The sequence below is a fragment of the Malaclemys terrapin genome, chromosome 8, assembly GCF_027887155.1.
Source record: "Malaclemys terrapin pileata isolate rMalTer1 chromosome 8, rMalTer1.hap1, whole genome shotgun sequence".
Lineage (NCBI taxonomy): Eukaryota > Metazoa > Chordata > Testudines > Emydidae > Malaclemys > Malaclemys terrapin.
The window spans coordinates 652725-679521 of record NC_071512.1 but is presented as its reverse complement, the minus strand read 5'-3'; the positions used below and the strand labels follow the sequence as shown (position 1 = coordinate 679521).

The 26797-nt window shown below is 56.0% G+C and overlaps 1 protein-coding gene across 2 annotated transcripts in view; it reads right to left on the bottom strand.

The window, feature by feature from the left end:
* The window catches only part of GRK6 (G protein-coupled receptor kinase 6), a 35500-nt gene extending 10547 nt beyond the window's left edge, over window positions 1-24953 (bottom strand). For both annotated transcript variants that reach the window (XM_054038124.1, XM_054038123.1), the window contains exons 1-11: window positions 24837-24953; window positions 13545-13640; window positions 9481-9593; window positions 9011-9088; window positions 8595-8695; window positions 7048-7140; window positions 6549-6612; window positions 5583-5723; window positions 2892-3082; window positions 974-1011; window positions 702-791 (exon numbers count right to left, since the gene is read on the bottom strand). In XM_054038124.1, the coding sequence (XP_053894099.1) occupies window positions 702-791; window positions 974-1011; window positions 2892-3082; window positions 5583-5723; window positions 6549-6612; window positions 7048-7140; window positions 8595-8695; window positions 9011-9088; window positions 9481-9593; window positions 13545-13640; window positions 24837-24888 (1057 nt within the window). In that variant the 5' untranslated portion in view covers window positions 24889-24953. The remainder of the gene's footprint in view (window positions 1-701; window positions 792-973; window positions 1012-2891; window positions 3083-5582; window positions 5724-6548; window positions 6613-7047; window positions 7141-8594; window positions 8696-9010; window positions 9089-9480; window positions 9594-13544; window positions 13641-24836) is intronic.
* Between the last annotated feature and the right edge of the window lie 1844 nt (window positions 24954-26797).

Here is a 26797-nt window from a genome sequence, read left to right as displayed (position 1 = left end):
GCTTCCATAGACACCTAGCTCAAAAGCACAGCCCCCAGTCCACCCCCAGACATGGAGCTCTGGCTAGAATGCAGCCCAGGGTGATGAAGAGAGTGGCATTGTATAGGCCAGTGGTTCTCAACCAGGGGTACATGTACCCTGGGGGTACGCAGAGGTCTTGCAGGGGGTACACCAACTCATCTAGAGATTTGCCTAGTTTTACAACACGCTACATAAAAAGCAGTAGTGAAGTCAGTACAAACTAAAATTTCATACAATGACTTGCTTATACTGCTCTCTACACTGAAATGTAAGTAGAATGTTTATATTTCAGTTGATTTATTTTATAATGATATGGTAATGAGAAAGTCAGATATTTTTCAGCACTAGTGTGGCTGTGACACTTCTGTATTTCTATGTCTGATTTTGTAAGCCAGTAGTTAAGTGAGATGTAACTTGGGGGTGTGCAAGACAAATCAGCCTCCTGAAAGGGGACAGTAGTCTGGAAAGGTTGAGAGCCACTGGTCTAGGCAGTCACTCTAGCCATCTCTCCATGGCCACAGGCAGGTTGTTGGAGGTCATACTCTAGGCAGGGTCTCTATGGTCAGGAAGGACATTGTGGGGGGCAGGGCAAACTTTGGAAGAGGGAGGTATTGTGTTCAATTTGCATGTTTCAAATCAGGGACAAAGCTTCCAGATTTCCTGTCGCAGGAGATACTCACCCATGTAGCCAACGGTCCCCACCCGGCCTTTGATCGTCTGGCCCTCGGGCACGTGCACAGCCAGCCCCAGATCTGAGATACGAATGTGACCTGAATACGGGAATAACAGCATTAGGAGCTCAGGAGTCGACGGGCTAGGCCACGGCTGCTGGTGAGCACAACGTAGCCCCGATTCACACAAGGAAATGAGAGAGGCACCCACAGTCCAGGCACAGGGCCAGAGCACCGCCACACACTCCTGGCTCCTCTCCCACCTGCGGCCCTCGACTCACCATGGTCATCCAGCAAGATGTTCTCTGGCTTCAAGTCCCTAGAGTGGGAGAGAGCAGATTCCATTAGACATACCCTGGAGCAGCAAAACCCTCAGCTCAGCCTGGGACAGTCCTGCAGGCGACATCCCACCAGGGCCCTGCCTGTTACTTCAGTCTGACTGTCTGTATAAGCTGTGACGTTATTGACATAAACTGTAACTGTATAGATCATTGTTGCAACAACTGTTATATATTTGTGGCAAATATTGTACAAAGGTTGTTGTGTGAGGTGTTTATAAAAAGGATATGATTTGCTGGTTATGATTATGCTATCTAAATGCATGTATCATTGTGTATTTAAAGTTATAAGTATTGGCTCTATACTTTCTGTATTTCAAACTTCTGGGTGACACCCCAGACAAGTTGGTGTTAGCTCTGCCTAGCCTGCTTGATGGCCCATTAAGGACCATCAGCTATACAAGTGACCCATTGAGAGAAGGCAGATACACCTTCAATATTTATTCTCCTCAATATTTATTCCACTCTATATGCATCCGAAGAAGTGGGCTGTAGTCCACGAAAGCTTATGCTCTAATAAATTTGTTAGTCTCTAAGGTGCCACAAGTACTCCTGTTCTTTCTGCGGATACAGACTAACACGGCTGCTACTCTGAAAACAGATACACCTTGTGACTCAGCGAGGTATGCAGGGACATGCCTACGGACAGAACTCTAACTCTATGCCATGTGCTGGGTAACTTGTGCTTGGAACAAAAAAAGCACAAGCCACATGGCAAAAGGACTATAAAAGGCAGCAGCATCATCTCCATTTTGTCTTCAATCCTGCTTCTGACCTCTGGAGGAACTTTGCTACAAACTGAAGCTCTGAACAAAGGACTGAATGACCCGTCCCAGCTGGGGATGTTCCAGAGACTTGATTTGAACCTGCAGTTTATTCCATCGCTGCTACAAGCCTGAAACAAGAACTTCGCCATTACTGTATGTAATTGATTCCATTTAACCAATTTTAACTCATCTATATTTCTTTCTTTTATGAATAAACCTTTAGATTTTAGATTCTAAAGGATGGGCAATAGCATAATTTGTGGATAAGATCTGACTTGTATATTGATCTGGGTCTGGGGCTTAGTCCTTTGGGATTGGGAGAACCTTTTTTCTTTTACTGGGGTATTGGTTTTCATAACCATTCGTCCCCATAACGAGTGGCACTGGTGGTGATACTGGGAAACTGGAGTGTCTGAGGGAATTGCTTGTGTGACTTATGGTTAGCCAGTGGGGTGAGACCGAAGTCTTCTCTCTTTGGCTGGTTCGGTGCCTTAATAGTAAGGGAACTCCAGTTTTGGGCTGTAACTGCCCTGAATTGATACTCTCAGTTGTGTTCCACCAGAAGCCAGCATCGTTACACAAGCCCAGTGCAAAGGGCCGATATTGCATCTTATGAGCAGATGGGCTGCAGCTCCCACCCCACAGGCAAGGAGCGCAGCCTTCCTACAGTCACATCCCCATCCCCAGGCAAGCCCAGCACCGCTCCTGTTCACCCTGTGGCTGACAGCTCAGACTCCAAGCCTCATGAAAAGAGGGGAAGTGAAAACCCACTGGGCTGCTTCCCTCTTCTCTTGTAGAGAAGTCATCCAAACCTATCCAGAGCAGGCTTACAGCAAGGCTTTCCTCTAAGGCCTTCCCCACTCCCACTCACCTGGGCTCCAGGGAGGATGGGGAGGGGACTAGCTGGGAGAGGCAGAGCTCCCCAGAGCTCTCTTGCCTTTGCAGCTAGTTAAAGAACCAGCCCCGCTAAAGGACATATTGTGTCTAAACGTGAGCCTCTAGTCCCACCACCATCATGGGGTACAAATCCCGAGCCCTGCCAGTGTAAGGGAGGCCCATACCCCTGCCTGGGAGCACAGAGAACGGTCACTCACCTGTACGCTATCCTCTCCCGGTGCAGGTCCCCCAGGCCGCAGCAAATCTCAGCTGCATAGAACACCGCCCGAGGCTCCTCAAAGCCAGCCTCACCCATGTGGTAGATGTGAAACTTGAGGTCCCCTCCATTCATGAGGGTCAGTATCAGGCAGAGGGCATCTTTAGTCTCGTATGCATAGGCTAAGCTCACCTGCAAGACAGGGCAGAAAAGCTGTTAGAAGACAACAGAGCTGCTGCAGATAGAGGCCCGGGCAGGCACCATGCCCACCCAGGCAGCCAGCCTTGGACACAGCTGCCTGGATGGCAAGGTTAGAGCTGTTTCATATCCCCATCTCCTATCAGACACATTGGGGATTATCTCTTGGGAGGGGGCTTTTGCACCCCACCTATTTTTCTGGCTTCACCTGCCTTCCAGCTGTGAAGCCCTCAGCCAGCCAGGGCAGACACTGCAGAGAGGAAAACCATTTAAATACAAGTCTCCCCTGGGGCAGTAGCTAGTGGGCCCAGCCAGGCAGATCCCCAGCTCACAGGAGATTCCCTCTTCACTGCACACTGAAAGGGAACTGGCTGCATTGTCTGTGCAAGGAGCTGGGACGCCTCCAGGGAAGAACCAAAGCTGCTACCCAGCTGGGACAACAAGACAGCTGGACAGGAAGCAGCTGGGTGGAAGCATTTCATGCAGGGCCCTCACCCCAAAGCTCTACCTGATGGGAACTGTCACACTGCTCAGTGCCACAGGACCAACACCTCCCTACAACTGGAAGCAGCAGCCCCCCACACCACGCATTGCCCACTCCACTGAGCACAGGAATGTGTGCCACAACTGCTCAGTAGATCTCTGCCGCACACCCCCACCGAGCTGCAGCAGTTCAGAGGTGGGGCTGGCTGCAGCTTGCCTCCTGCATAGGCCAAGCTTTCCCTGATAGCTAAGAACACTTTAGCCCTTTGGGTTATGAAGAAAGCCTTAAAAAGAAGTGAGCGGAGTGTAACCAGACTGATGCTGTGACACCATCCAGCCTGTGGGGGAAGCTCCATCGCTGTGCCTTGTTCAGCAAACAGCAAGGGCAGCCCTGCTGAATCCTGTTATCCACAGCAGGGGAGTGAAGATCAGCAGGTTCTGGGTTCTCTCAGGTTGCCAACTTCCTAACCCTAACCTAGCCCTCGCCCCTGCCCCTGTCCCACCCCTTCTCTGAGCCCCCTCCTCCCGCCCCTCCATAACTCTCTCTCCCCCACTCTCACTCACTTTCACTGGGCTGGGGCAGGGGGTTGGGGTACAGGAGGGGTGAGGGCTCCGGCTGGGGGTGCAGGGGCTGGGCTGGAGCCGAGGATGAGGGTTTTGGGGTGCAGGAGGGGGCTCTGGGAAGGAGCCAAGGGGTTTGGAGTGTGGGAGTGGGCTCCGGCTGGGGGTGGGGCCGGGGAGTTGTGACGAACCGATTGTTCTTAATGTGTTCTTTGAATACTACGTGCTTGCCTGTGATGCAGCAGGGAGAGGGGAGTATTGACCTGGGAAGGTTGCAGGGGAGTTTTGCTGGGACTGTCTCCATTGGGGATGGAGACTTTCCTTGAGGGAGGATACCTGAGCATGTGACATGAGAACCCAGGAGGGGGGCTGGAAGCCAGGTGACACCTCTGCCCAGGGAAATGGACAAAGGCTGGGGGAGAAGCCAAGGGGAGGCTGAATGAACAGCTGGAGGGAGTTTCAGTTTGGAGCTGGTTGGGAAATGGAGGGGATCCCAGACTAGGCTCTGGCCTCCCTGGGCCCCCTCCTCTTCCCCCCCCCCCCAGATGGACCTGACTGAGGGGGTCCTGTTGTCTGTACCTGCAAGACCTGTTTGGGACTGTGTTCCTGTCGTCTAAATAAACCTTCTGTTTTACTGGCTGGCTGAGAGTCGTGGTGAATCGCAGGAAGGGGGGTGCAGGGCCCTGACTCCCCCACACTCCGTGACAGGGGTTGGGGTGCAGGAGGGGGTTCCGACCTGGGGCACGGGGTTGGGGTGCAGGAGGGGGTTCAGGGTGCAGGCTCCAGCTGGGCGGTGGCGCTTACCTCAGGCAGCTCCCCGTCGGCAGCGCAGCGGGGCTAAGGCAGGCTCCCTGCCTGCCCTGACTCCGCGCCACTCTTCGAAACAGCCGACATTTCCGCCCCTTAGGCGCAGGGGGCTCTGTGCGATGCCTCTGCCCCAACAGCTCCCATTGGCCATGGTTCCTGGCCAATGGGAGCTGCGGAGCTGGCGCTGGGGGTGGGGGCAGCACGTGGAGCTTCCTTGATGGTCCCCGAGCCTCAGGGCCAGACATGTGGCCACTTCCAGGAGCCAGGCGGAGCCAGGGCAGGCAGGGAGCCTGCCTCAGTCCCACTGCACCACTGACCAGACTTCTAGCAGCCCGGGCACCGGTGCTGACCCCAGCCGCCAGGGTCCCTTTTCAACCAGGCGCTCCGTGCGAAAACCGGGTGCCTGGCAACTCTAGGGTTCCCCCGGGCAAGGCCTGCTCCCTCCTCAGAGCACGGCTGCCATGCCATCTCATGCCCAGCCAGGGAGATGGCACATTTACAGTCCAGTCATTCGGGAAACGCAGCACTAGGATCCATACAGGCTCCTTGTGCAGCCCCACTGCAGCGCAGAGCATGGGCCACAGGTGGGTCAGCTGCCTCTCAGCCCCTTGATGCAAAGTGAAAGCAGTTCCTATGTACTTACTACAAACCTACTGTTCACTTTTTCCAGGATCTGCTTCTCGTTCAGGGCCATGGACTCCCCCTTCCGCTTTTTGATCCGCTTCTTCTCCAGCTTCTTGCAGGCATACATCTTCCCAGTGGCTCGCACCTGGCATGCACACACCTGGAGGAAGCCAGCAGGTTCAGCATGCAGGCCAAACCCTGCCCCAGAACCCAGCTGGTGCAGGCCGAGGGATTAGACTCCATCCCTATCCAAACTGCTAGTATTAGTGGCATGCACTTCTGGGTCTGCCAGCCAAGCAAGCCACCAGATCAACTCCTTTCCTGATGGGCTTACATGGTTCTCCCTTGCCTGCTGGTCTCTGATCATTGCCCCAGTGTGGCCTGTGCATCTGACTCTTCTGGTTACCTACTTCTCCCAACTTTGAGCTGTCCCCCTGTGAAACAGTGGCAGTGAAACCTGGACACCTGTCACCAAGTCGTGACAAGGCCTGAAACCCATTGGCCACTATGGAGGGGATGCTCGAGGCAGTTACAGCCCAAGGAAGAGGTGTAACCCAACGGCGTAAGCAAGGGGCTGGGAGTCAGAAGTCCTGGCTCTGCCACCGACTCAGGAGAATCCCAGCTGTGTGTCTCAGTTTTCCCATCTGTAAGATGGGAGAGAATGATATTGGCCCTCTGCCCAAGCAGTGGCAGGTGTGACAAGTGCTCCCCCAGCACTGCCTGTCCTGAACACACACCATGCCAACCCCTCCCTCCCCACCAGATGCAGCTCTAGTGTCCGGCATGAGGGGCTCTCCCCGCTCCAGAAAAGGGGAGCAAGAATAAGAGCAGAGAGCACCCATCAAGGGAGGCTTTCCTGGGGACTGGGTCAGAAAGCAAGGCCCAGTCCCATCCTCAGGGGCGGGTGGGGCCCTTTGGCAGGACAAAGCTTTGGCCCCTGAATCTCCTGCATACTCAAAGGCGGGAGAGCGTGCAGGCCACTCACCTCACCAAAGCCTCCCTTTCCCAGCACGCGATACTGGCGGAAAGTGTTTTTAGTCACTGGCTGCCTGTGAACAAAGCAGAAGAGGCTGGCTTGAGAGGAGAGGGGGAGCAGTGAGGTACCAGGCTTGAGAGGAGAGGCGGAGCAGTGAGGTACCAGGCTGCGTGGCACAAGTCCCCCACCCACCCAGGCGCAACAGGCACACCTGGCCTGACCTAGCCGACAGAGTCAGGAACTCAGAGGGCTAACCCTGGGCTCTGCAGCCACAGGGAAAGCAGGGCCTATTGCTGCCTTAATTAAAGCCCGGAAAGGGCTCTGTGGGTGCTGAGGAGAACAGCACCCTGCGCCGATGGGAGGGATCAGAACATCTGCTCCCACTTGACTGGCTTTGGCCAGAAAGCAAGGAGGGGCTGCGGGTCCCCTTCGAGCAGCACTCCCCAGCCCTGAGCCTGCAGGGCCCTTGGGCTGCAGTGCCCCCCGAGAGAAGCAGGGACAGACTTACCTTTCCATCCATTTCCACTGCAGGAAGCGGTTGAAGTAGATGCTGTCAAGGTAATCGGCAAAGGGAGCCACGCTCAGATAGTCATGGATGAGCCTGGGAGAGAGGGACAGCCAGTCAATGATGGCAGGAGGATGCTGTAAATGTTTTCCAAAGGATCCGCTGCTCGCCAGCCCAGACTTGGGCCTAAGACCCCTCTGATCCAAGCAGCAGCTGGCCTTCCCCACAGCTGCACCCAAGACGAATGAGACCCTTGCAGCCTCCTAGCAGGGCAGCCAGGCATTGCCCCAAGCACCCATCACCACCCCAGGAGAGCCCTTTGGTCCTGACATTCAGTGATCTGCAGCCGCTGCAGGAAGAGGAAGGTGACCCTGTGGGGAAAGCCGCTTATGGAGCTGGGCTGGCACTGCTCAGATCCAAGCATGGCCCCTGTGACCAGGTGCTGGCTGGGCTATGCACACGAGGAGGATGTGGTGCTGTCTGCCCCTTGGGAGAGCCTCCTTAGCAGCGGTGCCCCCTGCAGAAGGCCACGCCCAGACATCGTAATCAGCTGCTGTGTGCAGGCATGGAGATCAGAGCAGGGTCCACAACAGGCCACCCGGGGACCAGTCTGAACCATTACCGGCTCCTGAGGCTGGTGCCAAGGCCAGGCTGCAGAGCGATGAGCCCTGCAGAAAGCGTCTGGACTGCAGAGCACATCAAGAGCAGCAGATGGGCTCTTCCCTTTCCAGGGGCTGCCAAGAGATGGCAGGGCCCAGGCTGGAGACTCCTTGTTCATACAACACCATTGGTTACGTTCCATAAAGGCAGCGGGCACACCTGCTGCTAGGCCCAATATTCAGTTAGGCAACGTCTGGGCTGGAGAGCACGGGGGAGAAGGAGGATCAGCTTGCTTAACGGTTTCCTTTACATACTTACACGATACAGAACTCCAGGCACCATCAGTGTGGTTCCCCCCCAACCAAGCAGGCCTCAGGCCCTGCACGTCCCACCTCCTGGAGTCCCCTGGACTCACAGCTGCTACCATGTGTACACAACAGACACATCCAGATGCAGACAGCATTAGGGCAGGTAGAGCATTTGACTCTTGGTCTGTCCCAGTCTCAGCCCAAAGAGACAGGCTGGAGAGCCCAGCGAGAGCCACAAGCAGGAGGTCAGCAAGTCCAGGGCTGACCACAGGAGATAGGACAGGATCCATTCAGGATGGTGACTCGAACACCAGGAAAGAGAGAGAACACATAAGAACAGAGATTCCTGCACCACCTTGTGGCCTTCAGGGACCCCTGAAATGCAGGAAACGCAGAAGCTGGCCTGCACTCACACTTCCTTCCCCCATCAGTGCTGGCTAGATTCAGCCTGCTCAGTGCAAATGCAAATCCCGTTAGCTATCAATGCTAGGGAGCAAGTCTCAAATCCCAGGAGCAACCCAAATTGCTCCTTCAGGGGCCACACTGGACTCAGCCAATGACCTGTAATGTCCATTCCCCTGGGAATATTTACACTATCCAATGTAACCTCGATCCAGGCCCTGGGGCCCCTCCCCAACTTACTTGGTTGCTTCCTTGAAGAGCTCCTTGGATGCCTCCTGCTCCAGCCTCTCAGAACAAGCACTCACCAGCGGCAAGGGAACTTCGGGCACATGATCCACATTCTGGGAGAGGAGGGACTGAATCAGACACAGGGAGCTGAGCCCCAGGGGCCTCCATGGGCTGCCACTAGGGGAACGGAATCCGCAGGAACACAGCACAGGTCTTGGCCTGCCCCCAGGATCTCTGTTACTGGGGGAGTGGAGGGACTCTTTGCTCCCCTCTGCCCTGCATTGGGGGTGGCTGGTGCTCTTTCCCAAGCACGCTGCGAGCGTCTGGGTGCTAATGCTTCCCAAGCGTCTCCAGCCTGGGCCCTGGCATGCTTCCCAAGCGTTTCTGCACGGAGCCAGCAGCTCACGCAGCCTGCTCGGGTCGCTTACCTTGGGGTTTAGGTAGCAGTCAATCAGGTGCTGCCCACACTCTTTCCGCTTCTCGTCTGGAGTCACTTCATACTCTGCCTGTACAGAGAAAACGAGGCTGGTAAGGACTACCCCTGCTGGACATGGAGACGTGCAGGAAGTGCGGGCAGAGGGAGTGCCACAGAACAGCATGAATTAGCTGCCTGCCATCAATAATACCCCTCTCCCCATTACTGGCACAATGGGGCTCCTGCAAACTGCCCCCCAACCTCAGGGCACAGCCCCAATCTTTACAGAGCAGGTAACAGACTCTTTCCGCAGGGAAACGCTGCAGCATAAAGCGGAGGGTCAAGAGTTCAGGTCTCCCCACACACTCAGCCCTACATTTAGCAACAGACTGAGGGCTCTACGCCAACTGGGCCTTGGTCCCTGACTCTCCAAACATGGGTCACAGCGTCCTGGAGGAATTTCTCACACAGCTCTGTGCTTACCACAGCATCCAAGAACTTGACACAGCGTGACAGCTCAGGCCGCGTCTCGCAGAACAGCCGGAAGAGCAGGCGCCCAATCGGCTGCTTCTCACACAGGCTGCGATAGTCTCGCTCTGCAAATGCAAAGGAGGAAGTGAGCCGCTTGCCTCAAACGTAGGTATAAGCAAAGCCCATCATAGCCACAGCCAATGAGAATTCACAGACCAGGCCAGTAGGGGGCGCTGCAACAATCTACTCTTATACAGGCCAAAGAATCGCGCCCCGTGATTCCTCTATGGAGCCCATAACTTGCAGCTGAACTAAAGTGTAGCATTTAGGAAAAGGCATCCAGTCCTGGTTAGAGACGCCACCTGACATTAGCCTAGGTAAAGCTGTTCCAACAAACAAGTCACTTCACTGTTAGAACTTTGTGCCTTATTTCCTCCATTAATCTAATCTGGATAGCTTCAATATCCAGCCATAGGATCTTGGTCTGCCTCTGTCTTCTACATTAGAGCCCTCCTATCCAAAATATTTTTCCCATGGAGATATTTACTGTCCATGGTACAGTCACCACAGCTTTCTCTCTGATAAGTTCAATCTATTTAACTTCTTAACCCTTTCCCTGTACAGCAGGTTTTCCAGACCTCAAATCAAATCGCTCTTGTAGCTAGTCTATAAACCTTTCATAATTTTTCAACATGCTTCTTAAGGTGCAGACACCAGAACTGGACTCTTCCCGTAACGGTCTCACTAATGCTGTATACAATAGTAATGTCACCTCTCCACATCTGCTTGATATTCCCATGCTTGTACATCCAAGCATCACGTTAGCTCTCTTAGCCATCGCATTCAACTGGGAATAATGTTCAGCTGGTTATCTACCATACTGCCTCCCCCGCCCCAGTCAAGTCCTTTTCAGAGCCACTGCATTTCAGGATAAAATATGGTCTGTGTTCTTTAACCCTAGATGTATGCCTTTGCATTTGACCATAACAAAACACATTTGTTCATGCCCCACTTACCAAGCAATCCAGATCACTCAGTCCTCATCTTTATTTACCACCCCAATCAATCTTTGGGCCATCTGCAATTTTTTTCTTTATTTCTTTTTAAGTCTGCAATGCCTTTATATTTTCTTTCAGCTCATTAGTAAAAATATGTAAAAACATTACTGAGGGGTGGACTGAGAACTGATTCCTGCAAGACTCATTGCTTATTCCCCATTAATCAGTAATGTTTAAAGCCCTCACTCAGCCAGCAGGGACCGGGACACCTGGCCATCCCAGCCTGCAGGGGGGCTCCATTTGCCCTTGGGGTCTATGCCTGCTCCAGGCAGAGCAGAAGGACCTCGCTCTGCTCGCACTACGGGGTGAGCGGGGTGGCACTGGAAGGGTAGCACTGGGGGGAGGGGGAGAATGCATCTCACTGTATTCAGCACCTACCCCCTGCCCCTCCCCAGGACAGAAGTCCCCACACTGCTCCATAGGATGCCAGGGCCCCGCCCTCCTACATGGCAGGCATATTGTAGGCGTTCCCCTCCCCTATGCAGCAGTTTCTCCTGAGGAAGCTGCGGCTTCCTGAGTGGTGCAGAGCTCAGCGACAACAGCTCCAGCCCAGGGGAGGGGGTCACACTGCTGCCTCACTAGCTGCACTATTTCCTTCTCTGTGGGGAAATGAGCTCACTCCAATGAGGAAGGTGAAAGGTTTGCAGCCTGGCAAGGTCAGAGACTCCCTCGCTGCCATCACTGGCCCCAGGGCGGCACAGGCCTCACTGTTGCAGGACTTGGCAGTGCCAGCGCATGCACAGAGCCTGGATTTCTGCAGTGGGGCCTGTCCACCCCCTCAGGTTATGTGGGGAGGGAAATAAGAATGCCCACACCTGGCCTTGAAGCCATTAGTGAGAGAGGAAAATACGGGAACCCCTGCTGGAAACAAACATGCTGACCCATCCTGAACATGGACTACCATCCCCCTCACCTCTCCCCAGAGGGGCAGCAGTACCTCAGTCCTTTACCTGTAAAGGAGGAGGAGTCTCTACCTGGAACAGATCTACAGCCAGTAAAGCACAAAGCTGGAGCCCACCAAAGGGAGTAGAGGGGGCACGGGGAGCGACTCAGCAGGGAGGACAGGAACCAGGTCTTCCAAAGCAACCCAAGGGCAATGCCTGGGCCAGATGTGCCAGAGGACAGTGGAAAGGACATTTAAACTTTGACAGCCAGCCTGAGTGAACAGGCAGCACAACAGCAGATGAAATGCCTTGTAATGCCCACTGAATAGAGGTCTGAGCACCAGAGACCAGCTGAAGAAAAAGCTCTGCTTAGTGAGCACAACAGTCAGAACATTGGGATGGCTATGGAACAGGCTAGAGACGAAGGCAGCTCCCATCCTCAGCAATGGGGGGCAGAACTGTTCCAAAATCTCAGCTTTTGTTTAAAAAGGTAAACAGGAGAATTTGGTCCTAAGTTCAGCAGTGGCACCCTCCACCCCCAGCAAAAGGGAGTTGTGGGGAAGGGTGGGGGTGTGGCAGACAGGGACGGGCGAGACGGGGTGCGATGGAACTGAGCTAGAAGCTTGGAGCTCACACGCGGGATGGAAGTTAGAGTAGGCCCCCTGTTGCTCTAACTTCCAGTGGGGCCTCACACTCAGGATGAGGGAGCCACACCCAGCTCCCTGTGGCCACCACCATCCAGTGTGCTCAGAATCACGGCCCAAGTTCACAATGTGACCTGAATGCACCTGATGCAGTGACATCTGCCCTAGTCTGCAGACGGCCTGAAACAATAGCTCAGGGGGGTGAACTACATAATTCATCTCAATTGGCTGTTAACTCTGAAATTTAACGGTGACAACTTAAAATGTGACGTCACTATTTCACTAATATTCAGCTGTAAGGCGTTTATCCCACAGCGTCAAACAACCCCAGGGGCCCAAAGCTCCAGCTGCCCCCTACTCAACTGCCAAAACCTCCAGCTTCCTCCATGGCTTTGATGATGCAGTTATGCAATGGCAGGACCAAAACCTGAGCACCTCACGCACCGAAAACACGGGGACAGCATCCAACAAACTGAACTGAGTATCAGAACAAGCAACCCAGCGCTACTAAATCAGCTGTGACTGTCTCAGCTGCAGTTCACTGAAAAGCTCCACTGGTAACCAGAATGATGCTGCTGCATCAGATCCCCAGGGACCGCGGTGAAGAATTTAGGCCCAGCTTGCCAGGGAATATATGGGACCTTGGCCATAGGAATCCGCTGGCTACTCCACCTATGTAAGGGGAAGCCCTGAAATGTGATTTGGGGCTCAGCTACACCCTTTGGGCTGTTTAATGAAAGAAAGTTCCTGTCTCTGGGGAAACCTGTCATGGTCTAGAGCAGTGGCTCAACCAGGGGTACGCAGAGCTCTTCCGGGGGTACATCAACCCATCTAGGTGTTTGCCTAGTTTTACAGCAGGTTACAGAACGAGCACGAGCGAAGTCAGCACACAATAAAATTTCATACAATGACTTGTTTCTACTGCTCTATATACTATGCACTGAAATGTAAGGACAATATTTATATTCCAGTGGATTTATTTTACAATGATATGGTAATGAGAACGTCCGCATTATTCAGCACTAGTGTGGCTGTGACACTTCTGTATTTCTGTGTCTGATTTTGTAAGCAAGTCGTTTTTAAGTGAGATGTAACTTGGGGGTGTGCAAGACAAATCAGCCTCCGGAAAGGGGGACAGTAGTCTGGAAAGGTCGAGAGCCACTGGTCTAGAGGACCCTGGAGGACCTTGCTGGATGTGTCCAGCAGGCTTGGAGAAAGCATGACTTACCAGCATTCCTCCTTTCTCTGCACCCAAACTCTTACCCCGTCTGGCAGGTCTGTGCCCTGTACACACCACAGTGACCCTAGTTTTTCCCATGACACACTGAGTCTCTCAAATGCAGTTAGGCAGAGCTTACAGGACAAGGGATGAACTCCCCGCCAGGCAACTAAGAGTCACCCCAAGGAAGCCAACCATGTATCTCCGCCAGCCCCATGTGCGAACAGGGCAGGGGACAGCACTCGACATCCAACAAACAGCTATTCCTCACCGAGTGCTTGCCGGAGATCTTCACACAGGCTGATGTGCGGGAACTGCAGCATCTGGCGCCATTTCTTACTCTTGCCCTTCCTGTTCCCTCCGCCGCCTGCAGGGGCACAGAACAGACATCACAATGAAGCAGCCACAAACGAGACCCAGCTAGAGTGTCTGACCTGGCAGCGGAGACAGCTGGGAAGGAGACACCCCCCTGCTGAGCCACACCTAGCCAGCAGGAATCAGGGAACGGACTGCCTGGACCTGAGCCCCATGCTATGGATCTAGACAGCAGTGGTGCCTTTCTCCCTGCATGACAGGACCCCGCCTTGCTGCTAAAGGAAAGATAAATCACTCCAGCTCGTTAGAGAAGAGCAGGAAGTCACTGAATCAACAACAATGAGCTCTTCTATCCAAGCATTTCAAAGGAGTTACCTGCTATTACAGATGGGGAAACTAAGGCATAGACTGGAGAAGGCCTAAGAGCTGATACAGATGCTGAAGTTCTAGCTCCCAAGCCTGTATTCAGATCCCATCTCTGAAAGCTGAAGAGTAACATTTACCCAGTGGTGCAAAGGTATGAAGTCCCCAGCTGCAGAATTTCCTGCCTAGCACAATTAGAGATGTTCATGCTACCTAGTCTTCCAAGGCTAAATATATTCACTACAGGGAGGCAACATGCTATCGAAAAATGCACCTGGGACCGGAAGACAAGAATTTCTGCTCTAATCCCAGCTCTGCAGCCAACTCACTGGGTAGCCTTGGGCAAGTCGCCTCAGCCTCCCTGCCTACAAATGGAACGAACTCCTCCCTCCCTCCCAGGTAGGGAGCGAGAGTTAGTTCCTGTCTGGAAAGCAGGATCCAAGTGCCAGGTATCATTATAGCATCAATACTGTTAAAAGCAGATTGGTCTCTTAGGGTTAATTGCCCAGCGCCATGGGACAGGATTGGGAAGCTCTCTAAATACTCTGTAAATGGCAAGTATTAAAATGCTGCACTCTGGAAACTAGCCCACAGCACACCTGTCTCTCCTCCAGGCCAGCCAAGGTGCACTTGAGCAGTGTTCAACCCCTCAGCCACACCCAGCTGATACAGGCCCAGAAATGGGACTCTTCAAAAGAAAAAAAGGGGAGGAAGATGTTTCTTTCTGATTGATCGATCGGCTAGTGAAAAAGCAGTTGGCGGCAGCACACCAACAACTGCTGAACACGTGAGCCAACCCCTAGTGTTGATCCTGGCCAGTTTGCACATCAGCCAGATTTCCTGCAGCCACCACTGGGGGGCCTATAAGAGACCATCTGGACAGGATGGGGGCACTTACTAAATACACAGACAAAAGCCTTGGCAGGGGGTGGAGGGAGGGACTGTACCCAGCAGAAAATCCCCAGGTACAGCGCAGGACCGAGTGCCTCCAGCTCTGGCCAGCCCGTGGTATTGCCTTCAACAAGAGCTTCCCCCAGGCTCACTTCTCACAGTCCAACAAACGCACAACACTGAAAGCTTCAGAGAGGCAAACATCCGGAGGAGACACTGCTGCCTCCGGTACTAGGCACGAGCCACCAGCTCCACACACTACTTGGGCTCTGGATAGAGCGAAATTCCAGCCCAGAGCGTCTCATGCAGCCACGCAGGCTAGAGCCCAAGGAGCCGAGCACCTGGTGCACATGCCAGAGTTTGCTGCATGTTCTGAGGGCAGCAGCATTGCATCTGCCCAACATCAGCAGCTCCGCTGTGCAACTCTACAAACCCAGGAAGGAAGTGACTCAATGCCCCGGGCAAGTGGAGGGGGAGAAGGAGCCAGCAACAGACACCTTCTTCTCAGCTACAGCCTGCAGTGACAGAAGGTGAAGGACGAAGGCTGGTGGGAGGGGGGCACAGAGCCAGGGAGAGCCCACCTGACATGCAGAGGGTTTGATGAAGGGCGGACCCAGAGCCCCATTTCATGCTGGGGGAGGCAGGAGGAGAAGAGAAGAGCTGCAGAACTCATGTTTCCTTTGACTTGTTTGTTTAGAAAAGGACCCGTGGCATTCACCCCCCCCCCCAACTCTCCCCTCGGTTACAGCAAGCATCTGGGTGCCCAGCTGAGCTCTAGCTGGCCCTCCCTGCACAACTGCCTCACAGCAGCCAGCAGTGGGGGCACTTCAGCTAATAGCCCCTGCCTTAAGGGGGAAGCCCATTCTCCAGGAGGAGCTCTTCCCCACCCAAAGCCTGAAGGAGCTGGGCTCCAGGGCACACTGCCAAGTTGGCCTATTTTCAGAGGCATGGGGGCAAGAGTGGGTGAGTGGTGGGGAGTTAATTTGGGGAGGGGTTGACATTGTAGGGAACAGCTTTACATTCAGTGGGCCAGATCCTCAGCCCCTCTTGGCTCCTGGCCTCCAGCTGCAGTGCAACGGAAACTTGCAGTGCTCTTCGGGCAGCAGCTGAGGACTCCCTGGAGCGCACGTTCCATGGGGTAGGGCAGCGCCACCCCACCCCACCTGCATCAGTGTAAGTGGTGTTCCAGGGAGGCTGGACTGACGAGCAATCCTGGCCAGCAAAGCGGTTCTGTCCACCAGCACAGGCTGCTCTCACTCGCAAGGGGGGCTTTGCAACTTGACCCCCAGGATAGGGGGATGCAGAAAGGTGGTAGAGCCACCTACTGCTCCGGCACATCCAAGCAGCTAGCCCAGCACATGTATTGCAAACTCTGGATTGGTGCTTTCCATGGTTCTAATAAAAGTCTGTACAGCACATTAACTCGGTGGGTGTGCTTAACTGCACCCAGACGCCCAGGGAAAGTGACCGTTAATAGCAGAGCAGAAAGCCCGGCTGAGCTCCTTGCTGGATAGTTGCCCAGAACCGAGGCTGTGGGTCCCCCATGTGCGAGTAACTGACTCCAGTCTCTGGAAGACAGCTGCTTATGGCAGGGTTCCTTTCACGTCTCTTGAGTCTGGGAGCAAGATAATTGCTGCCACCTAGTTTCTCTGGAGCAGTGGTGGGCAACCTGCGGCCCATCAGGGTAATGCGCTGGCGGGCCATGAGACACTGTTTACATTGGCCGCCCGCAGCGGTTCGCCGTTCCCAGCCAATGGGAGCTGCGGGCGGCCAATGTAAACAGTGTCTCGCAGCCCACCAGTGTGTTACCCTGACAGGCGCGGGGTGCCCAGCCCTGCTCTGGAGGCTTTGATAGCATCTCCCTTCAGACACTGGACCCTTCCATATCGAAGTCTGACACTGAAGGGCTTTCAGTTCCCCACCTCATCGGCACATAGCTCTGGGATTACCTGGCCTGAGTCTTCTACCTTGCCTGGGGTTTCTACCCCAAACCTGATTTTCAAGTCGCTTTGAGAAGTTTCTCTGCCCATGTCCCTATTCAGCTTTTGTTTTTCCCCAAAAACCCTCATCTTCAAAACCTTTTCCTAGACTTTAAATCCAGCAGGGGCCACTCTCTGTTCACTTAATCTGACCTCCTCCATAACAAAGGCCAGAGTCTTTCACCCCCAGTCCTGCAGTGAAGGGAATTCTTCTTCACTCGACAGGTGAACTGCATCTCTTTTAGAAAGACAAGCAGCCTTGATTCAATGGCTTCACGTGATAACAAATTCACCACTTCCAATGGTGAGCTGTTCCATTGGCTAATCACCCTCACAGTCAACTTGCATCTCCACCGAGCGCCACATTGCTACTAGCCTACCACCCAACCAGAAGTCCTGGAATTCAGTCTCAGCACCTGGCAGAGCCTGCTCCATTTTCCAGAGGGCTGAGGCCCATGGTCACTATAGGAATCAGCAAAGGAGTGGGACCTGCACCTATAAAGTTTTGGGGTCAGCCCTGGGGCGGGGAGAGCCACTACAGAGGCAGTTGGATTGTCAGGCTGAATTCTACCATTTTGCCCAAGAGACTGCAGTCAGGCTTTGCTCCTTTGCCTTTACGACAGCAGCAGCCTCTGGGACAAGTATCAGAGGGGTAGCCGTGTTAGTCTGAATCTGTAAAAAGCAACAGAGGGTCCTGTGGCACCTTTGAGACTAACAGAAGTACTGGGAGCATAAGCTTTTCGTGGGTAAGAACCTCACTTCTTCAGATGCAAGACATCTGAAGAAGTGAGGTTCTTACCCATGAAAAGCTTATGCTCCCAGTACTTCTGTTAGTCTCAAAGGTGCCACAGGACCCTCTGTTGCCTCTGGGACAGGCTCTGGAACCATTGAGATCCACAGTGTGGTGTGTAAATGGCTTTGCTGACAGAGGAACGGCTGCGCAGAGATGCAGAAACCCTAAAGGGGCTTGTGTTCCTGGTGCAACACCAGCAGTAATGAACAGTCGCAAGTAGACAGGTGTGCCAGTCTCACAGCCACTTGAGTGCAGGACTGGACACCAAGTTCTGGGGCTTCATTTAGGGACAAGTTTATCCCACCAGCCCTGCAGAGTTCACCAGCCTCCTAATCAGTAAAGTCCACAATCCTCGGGGTTCAGAATGACATACAAGAAGTCTAGACCTCAAATTCCAGGGTCCAGGCTGATCTTTGGCAACAAAGGCATCACCAGGCCAGATCACACCTGCAGTCCATCTAGTCCAGTATCCTGCCTCTGACAGGCCAACATCAGATGCCTCAGGGAAGTTAAAAGAAACCCAGCAGTAGCAGATGTGAGGTAAACTACCTACCATGTAGGTCTCAGCCTAGTCCCTAACAGGTTTAACCCTCAAAGCCATGAGTTTTTATCCCTTCCAAACTCTGCTGGCATTAACTGTTATAACTGCATATTCTTGTAACCCATATACATGGCTAGCCATGTCTGCCTCTTGCTTTTCTCTGCATCAACAGATACAACGCCCGGTCTGCACCTCTCCTTCGGTAACCGTGTCAGGGCAGCACTCTAGAATCAGAGCACCCAGCAACATACGATATTCAGACTCTCTAGTATCTCACACTGTGATGAAGAAACCAAAAGCCAGCTGGCCTCCAGGACTGAAAATACATCAGAGGAAATCTAATAATGCCCAGCCCGCAGCAAACCCTGAGTGAGTAATTCTGCCCCTGTAGCGCACCTAGCGGATGAAGAGAAAGTTTCCGCAGTTACCACAGAACCAGGTTGAGATCTGGATCCATACTAAATAAGGATAAGGCCAACAAGGTTGAGGGTGACTGCCCAGCACCAGAATTTCACTGTGTAGCTGGTTTGTGCATCCATCAAGATACAAGTGGTGAAGGGCAAGAGTGACCACTAGGCACTAAGTGCAACTTTCTCCTGGGCCACCTACTGAAAGAAGCACTATTGCTTCTCCTTGGCAGCTGAGTGCATGCTTGGTCGCAGTGGCACCGTAAGCCAGGAAGCTTTGACCTGCATACTTGTGCTCACCGACATCCCAGCCATCCTCAGACCATGCAGCAAGGCCTGTGAAGAGTGGCTCAGGGCAGAAAACCAACTGAAAGAGCGAGGGGAGGGGGAGGATCCTCACACCTCAGGTTAGAAAGGGGTCTCCTGATAATGCAATCATGAGCTCAGTGAGGGAGAAAGAGCGGAAGGTTTGCAATGCTGACTGAGCAGACGCATGCTTCCAGTGGGCTGCCAGTGACACAGGCCTCCCTGCTTGTAAGACTAAAAGCTCAAACTGGAGAGAGCACTGCCAAGAGTGCTGCAACTCTTGCTCCCTCTTCCACCTCATACAGCCTCTTCTCCACATTCATCTGACCAGGAAAAAGTAGGGTAAGGAGTTGGCTTCCTTCTCTGAAACTGACAAATCCAATTCATGTTGGTATTTCCTCTACTGGAGCATCCCTAATACCTTCCCCTTCCTTACCCACCCCAGACATTCGAGGCATTTAGTTATAACCTTTTTAGGACACGCACAAAGACTAAAGACAACATGATAAACTAGGCACAGCAGCACCTTAAAGCCCCCCCAATGGCAATCCTGGGCTGAACAGAGACAGGCTCTCCAATCCAGGACGTGGCAGACCATGGAGAGGGAAGTCAAGAGTCAAGGACTTTTCACCAGAAGTGCCCCGCCCTAGGCTTCTGTTGCTTAAGCCATGGGCCTGTGAGCTTGTGCACTCCTGGTGAACACAGCTGCTGTGGAATCACACAAGGAGAAAGGTAATCTCCAAAGGAGGCAAGACCCAAACTGTCCAGGGCTTCATAAGTCAAAGCCAACTTCATAAACATCCCATGAAAATGGGCTGCTAGCCAGTGCAGGCCACAGAAAACCAGTGAGAGATGCTTCCCTGGGAAAGCCCACGTTCTGGATAAATTGCAATCTCCAGATGGTCTCAGATAAGGTACCAAAAATCATACGACTGAAATAAACCTCTCCTTGTGTTACTAACAGCACTCAGAGTTATCAGAAGGGAGAGAGTCTCTAGAAATCAGTTCACATCTGGACATTGTTTATGCATCTTGCTCAGTTGGTACGATGATAGTCAGTCCCACTCTGGAGTTCAGTGCTCCAGCGTTTGGGTGGCACACGCTGCTGGAGAAGGGTTATTTGTTTAAAAACAACTTGTTCCATTGGACTTTTAAGATGTCAAACATTCCCACTTGTCTGAGGCTTAATAAAACCTTGTTCACCCACTGGAGAGTTTGGGCTGAACATAACGTAACTGGCTCCTTTGAAGATGTAGCCCATGTACAGCTCACTGCAGTGACCCAACTCCGAGATGACAGCCCTAGATACCTGCTGCTAAGTCCCTTACCCAGACTCCAGGCAAAAGTGATGAAAGGTTCTCTTAACTGGCTCTTGGATATCCAGCAGCAAAGGATCCAACAAGATGCCAGGTTGTGAACCCAGGTAACAAGTGCCAGGCTGACACCCACACTCGGGGGCTTCACACAAATGTCTCCATAAATCTCACCCAGTTTATCCATTTACACTCTATTCGACATGCTCAGCCATACCCAACATAATCCATTCTCCAAACTCCCTTCCCTCTTCTGTCATTTAAACACAGCTCCCTCTCCCTACATTGTCTCCACGCTCAACAATTCCTTTGCCTTTGGAACCTTCTCCGGCTCTCTAAAATGTGCCACTATCCACCTTCTATCCCAGCATGACCACCACCCTCTCACCAACCCTTGGGAATGGGTTTTCCCCTCAACGTCCCTGACTGGTTTTGGGTCTAGGACCCAGATCCCTCAGCATAATTACCCTCTTTTTGCTAGTGAAGATGCTTAATTCAAGGCACATCCTTGACCCCAGCACAGCCCTACAGCCCCCAACAACTCCCTTAGCTAACTCCCCCTGATTCTCTTCAGACACCTTGAATGCCCCCTCTCTGCCTGCCCCAACCATATCAGCTTGTGGCTACAGCTCAGTTCCTGCATAGCATCTCACAGGCAGAAGCTTGTGCAACAAGAGCTTCCCCCAGACCAGCCACTCTGCCTTCCTCCCGCACTCCGGCCTCCCAACCGTCGCCACCATCAGTAACCCTGTCACTGACCCCAAGTCCTCCCAATACATCTCCTGCAGCAGAAACACGACTTCTCCCCAGCCCACCGCATCGTCCACGCATGCCGGGCCTTAGCGGTGCCTTGCTGATTGCTGCTCCTGGATGTGCTCTGGGGCTTTGCCAAACCCCAGCATTCATGTGTTCAGGGCGTTAACGATGCCTATCCCTAACCATCCCCAACCATATCCTCTACCCACCACCCCCTCTACCCACTGCCGCCCATCCCTCCGTCCCACCCTGCCCCCCACCGGGTCCCCTCCCCACCACCCGCTCTACCTGCTGCCCCCCATCCCTCCTTCCCACCCTGCCCCCCACCGGGTCCCCTACCCAACACCCCTTCTACCCACTGCCCCCATCCCTCCTTCCAACCCTGCCCCCCACCCCCTCTACCCACTGCCCCCATCCCCTTTCCCACCCTGCACCCCCAGATCCCCTACCCAACAACCCCTCTACTCACTGCCCCCCATCTCCCTACCCACCCTGCCCCCCACCAGGTCCCCTACCCAACACCCCTTCTGGGGGGTGGGATAGCTCAGTGGTTTGAGCATTGGCCTGCTAAACCCAGGGTTGTGAGTTCAATCCTTGAGGGGGCCACCTAGGGATTTGGGGCAAAATCAGTACTTGGTCCTGCTAGTGAAGGCAGGGGGCTGGACTCGATGACCTTTCAAGGTCCCTTCCAGTTCTAGGAGATAGGATATCTCCATTAATTTAATTTTTAATTTCTACCCACTGCCCCCCACCGGGTCCCCTATCCAACACCCCCACTACCCACTGCCCCCACCCCCCTTCCCACCCTGCACCCCCAGGTACCCTACCCACCACCCCCTCTACTCACTGCCCCCCATCCCCCTACCCACCCTGCCCCCCACCGGGTCCCTTACCCCCATCCCCCTACCCACCCTGCACCCCCTGGTCCCCTACCCCCATCCCCCTCTACTCACTGCCCCCCATCCCCCTACCCACCCTGCACCCCCAGGTCCCCTACCCACCACCCCCTCTACTCACTGCCCCCCATCCCCCTACCCACCCTGCACCCCCTGGTCCCCTACCCCATCCCCCTCTACTCACTGCCCCCCATCCCCCTTCCCACCCTGGTCCCCTGCGCCCATCCCCCTCTACTCACTGCCCCCTATCCCCCTTCCTACCCTGCCCCCCACCAGGTCCCTTACCCCCATCCCCCTACCCACCCTGCCCCCCCTGGTCCCCTACCCCCATCCCCCTCTACTCACTGCCCCCCATCCCCCTACCCACCCTGCACCCCCTGGTCCCTTACCCCCATCCCCCTACCCACCCTGCACCCCCTGGTCCCCTACCCCATCCCCCTCTACTCACTGCCCCCCATCCCCCTTCCCACCCTGGTCCCCTGCGCCCATCCCCCTCTACTCACTGCCCCCTATCCCCCTTCCCACCCTGCCCCCCACCAGGTCCCTTACCCCCATCCCCCTACCCACCCTGCACCCCCTGGTCCCCTACCCCCATCCCCCTCTACTCACTGCCCCCCATCCCCCTACCCACCCTGCCCCCCACCGGGTCCCTTACCCCCACCCCCCTACTCACCCTGCCCCCCCTGGTCCCCTACCCCCATCCCCCTCTACTCACTGCCCCCTATCCCCCTACCCACCCTGCCCCCCACCGGGTCCCTTACCCCCATCCCCCTACTCACCCTGCCCCCCCTGGTCCCCTACCCCCATCCCCCTCTACTCACTGCCCCCCATCCCCCTTCCCACCCTGGTCCCCTGCGCCCATCCCCCTCTACTCACTGCCCCCTATCCCCCTTCCCACCCTGCCCCCCACCAGGTCCCTTACCCCCATCCCCCTACCCACCCTGCACCCCCTGGTCCCCTACCCCCATCCCCCTCTACTCACTGCCCCCCATCCCCCTACCCACCCTGCCCCCCACCGGGTCCCTTACCCCCACCCCCCTACTCACCCTGCCCCCCCTGGTCCCCTACCCCCATCCCCCTCTACTCACTGCCCCCCATCCCCCTTCCCACCCTGGTCCCCTGCGCCCATCCCCCTCTACTCACTGCCCCCCATCCCCCTACCCACCCTGCCCCCCACCGGGTCCCTTACCCCCATCCCCCTACTCACCCTGCCCCCCCTGGTCCCCTACCCCCATCCCCCTCTACTCACTGCCCCCCATCCCCCTACTCACCCTGCCCCCCCTGGTCCCCTACCCCCATCCCCCTACCCACCCTGCACCCCCTGGTCCCCTACCCCCATCCCCCTCTACTCACTGCCCCCCATCCCCCTACCCACCCTGCCCCCCACCAGGTCCCTTACCCCCATCCCCCTACTCACCCTGCCCCCCCTGGTCCCCTACCCCCATCCCCCTCTACTCACTGCCCCCCATCCCCCTACTCACCCTGCCCCCCCTGGTCCCCTACCCCCATCCCCCTACCCACCCTGCCCCCCCTGGTCCCCTACCCCCATCCCCCTCTACTCACTGCCCCCCATCCCCCTACCCACCCTGCACCCCCTGGTCCCTTACCCCCATCCCCCTACCCACCCTGCACCCCCTGGTCCCCTACCCCATCCCCCTCTACTCACTGCCCCCCATCCCCCTTCCCACCCTGGTCCCCTGCGCCCATCCCCCTCTACTCACTGCCCCCTATCCCCCTTCCCACCCTGCCCCCCACCAGGTCCCTTACCCCCATCCCCCTACCCACCCTGCACCCCCTGGTCCCCTACCCCCATCCCCCTCTACTCACTGCCCCCCATCCCCCTACCCACCCTGCCCCCCACCGGGTCCCTTACCCCCACCCCCCTACTCACCCTGCCCCCCCTGGTCCCCTACCCCCATCCCCCTCTACTCACTGCCCCCTATCCCCCTACCCACCCTGCCCCCCACCGGGTCCCTTACCCCCATCCCCCTACTCACCCTGCCCCCCCTGGTCCCCTACCCCCATCCCCCTCTACTCACTGCCCCCCATCCCCCTTCCCACCCTGGTCCCCTGCGCCCATCCCCCTCTACTCACTGCCCCCTATCCCCCTTCCCACCCTGCCCCCCACCAGGTCCCTTACCCCCATCCCCCTACCCACCCTGCACCCCCTGGTCCCCTACCCCCATCCCCCTCTACTCACTGCCCCCCATCCCCCTACCCACCCTGCCCCCCACCGGGTCCCTTACCCCCACCCCCCTACTCACCCTGCCCCCCCTGGTCCCCTACCCCCATCCCCCTCTACTCACTGCCCCCCATCCCCCTTCCCACCCTGGTCCCCTGCGCCCATCCCCCTCTACTCACTGCCCCCCATCCCCCTACCCACCCTGCCCCCCACCGGGTCCCTTACCCCCATCCCCCTACTCACCCTGCCCCCCCTGGTCCCCTACCCCCATCCCCCTCTACTCACTGCCCCCCATCCCCCTACTCACCCTGCCCCCCCTGGTCCCCTACCCCCATCCCCCTACCCACCCTGCACCCCCTGGTCCCCTACCCCCATCCCCCTCTACTCACTGCCCCCCATCCCCCTACCCACCCTGCCCCCCACCAGGTCCCTTACCCCCATCCCCCTACTCACCCTGCCCCCCCTGGTCCCCTACCCCCATCCCCCTCTACTCACTGCCCCCCATCCCCCTACTCACCCTGCCCCCCCTGGTCCCCTACCCCCATCCCCCTACCCACCCTGCCCCCCCTGGTCCCCTACCCCCATCCCCCTCTACTCACTGCCCCCCATCCCCCTACCCACCCTGCCCCCCCTGGTCCCCTACCCCCATCCCCCTCTACTCACTGGCCCCCACCCCCCCACTCACCCTGCGCTCCCGATCCTTCCTACCCCCACCCGCCACACACGGCCCGGGCCCCGAACCCGCTGTCCCGGGAGCCGCCCCGCAGGCTGCGCGGCCGGGCCCGGGGGGGGCCCAAGGCGGGGGCGGGGCCCGGCCTCACCTTCGCGCGCCTTGAGCAGGACGGTGTTGGCGACGATGTTCTCCAGCTCCATGGGGCCCGGGGCGGCGCCGCCTCCTCCCCGGCCGGGCTCGCGCTGCCTCCGGCTCCGGCTCCGGCTCCGGCTCGGCGCCCGCCTCCGCCGCCGGCCCCGCCCCTGCCGCTCGCCCCGCCCACTGCTTACCTGAGCGCTGCAATCGCCGCGCGCTCCCCTCCCGCGCCGGCCCCTCATTGGGCCGCACGGCGCATGAGCCCCGCCCCCTCCGCGCCGCTCCACTCCTATTGGCCCATAGGTGAGGGAGGGGTGGAGGGGCGGGGATCGAGAGCTCTGTGTTCGCGTACGGTGATTGGCTAAGCCTGGCACCTGAAGTGTCAGAGGAGTCTGATAGGCCAAGGAGCTGCCCATCAGCAAAACGCAATCTCAGCGCTATAGCGGATTGGACAGTCATGAACTACGTCCAAGAGGGCACGGACCCCGCCTACCGGGCGGAGCAGACACCTGATTGGAGGACTAGCTGCCACTCTGCCGTGATCCTGGTTGTGTTACAAAGGGGCGGCCAGGGGTCCCCCCCCCCCATAGCGCTTTTTGTTAGCGCGTCGGGCAGGGTCGGGCTGGGGCCCGCGGGGGGCGGTAGCTGTGGGGCGGGGGTGTAGCGAGGGGCAGGCGGTAGATGGGGTGTGGGGCTGGGCAGGGTAGTAGCTGTGGGGCTGGGGTGTAGCGAGGGGTAGATGGGCTGTGGGGAGGGGCAGAGTAGTAGGTGTGGGGCTGGGCTGGGGCGGTAGCTGTGGGGCTGGAGTGTAGCGAGGGGCAGGCGGTAGATGGGGTGTGGGGCTGGGCAGGGTAGTAGGTGTGGGGCTGGGGTGTAGCGAGGGGCAGGTGGTAGCTGGGGTGTGGGGAGGGGGGCGGTAGCTGGGGGACTGGGGTGTGGGGAGGGGCAGGCGGTAGGTGGGGTGTGGGGAGGGGCAGGGCGGTAGCTGTGGGGCTGGGGTGTGGGGAGGGGCAGGGCGCTAGCTGGGGCGTGGGGAGGGGTGGGGCCAGGGCCATCCTTAGGGAGGTGCAGGCCCTGGGATAACTCCCCCTTCCCCCACCTCCTCTCCACCCCTTCCCCTAAGGCTTAGTTTCACTATAAACGTAAGTTAACAAAGAGAACAGATTCAAGAAGTAGCAAGTAAAAGTTTTGGGAACAAATGGTTACATGTAAAATAAAATGATAATGCATTTGAGAGACTAGGTTGAGTTAATACGATATTTTCTTGTCTAATGAAGTTTCGCTTGCCCGCAGTCTTTGTAGCGTTTTCCAGCCTTTCATAAGCTGGAACACGCTGGCAGTTTGTCTCCTCAGTGGGGGATCAAGGGTATTCCTCAATACCCCCCTTTTGCTCCCAGATTCCATTGTCTTTTTTTGTAAACAGAATATGCTCCCTGCTGTTTGTGTTTTCCTGCAGGATGCCTCTCTTATTTCACAATCTCTTCATTAGCATCAGGCTAATTAATGCTACCAAAGCTCGGCACTTTTCAATCAGCAGGCCTAGGTAACTTGCATCCAAGAGTTTTAAAAGAGCTGGTTGAAGAGCTCACCGCACAGTTAGCGTGTCTTTGCAATGAGCCTCGGAGCACTGGGGAAGCGCCAGATGACTGGAAGAACAGCAATGTGCCAATTTTTTAAAAGGGTAAATGGTATCTTGCTAATTATAGGCCTGTCAGCCTGAGCTCAATCCTGTGCAAGATAATGGAGCAGCTGACATAGGTGCCAACTCCATGGATGCTCCAGGACTGAAGCACCCATGGAAAAATAATAATGGGTGCTCAGCACCCACTGGCAGGCCCCCCTCCCAGCACCTCCTACCAGCTGCAGATCAGCTGGGCAGAAGACAATAGAGGGAGGGGAGCAGAGTGAGGGTGGGGTGCACTCAGGGGAGGAGGTGGGAAGAGGCGGGATGGGGGCCTTGGGGCAAGGGGTATA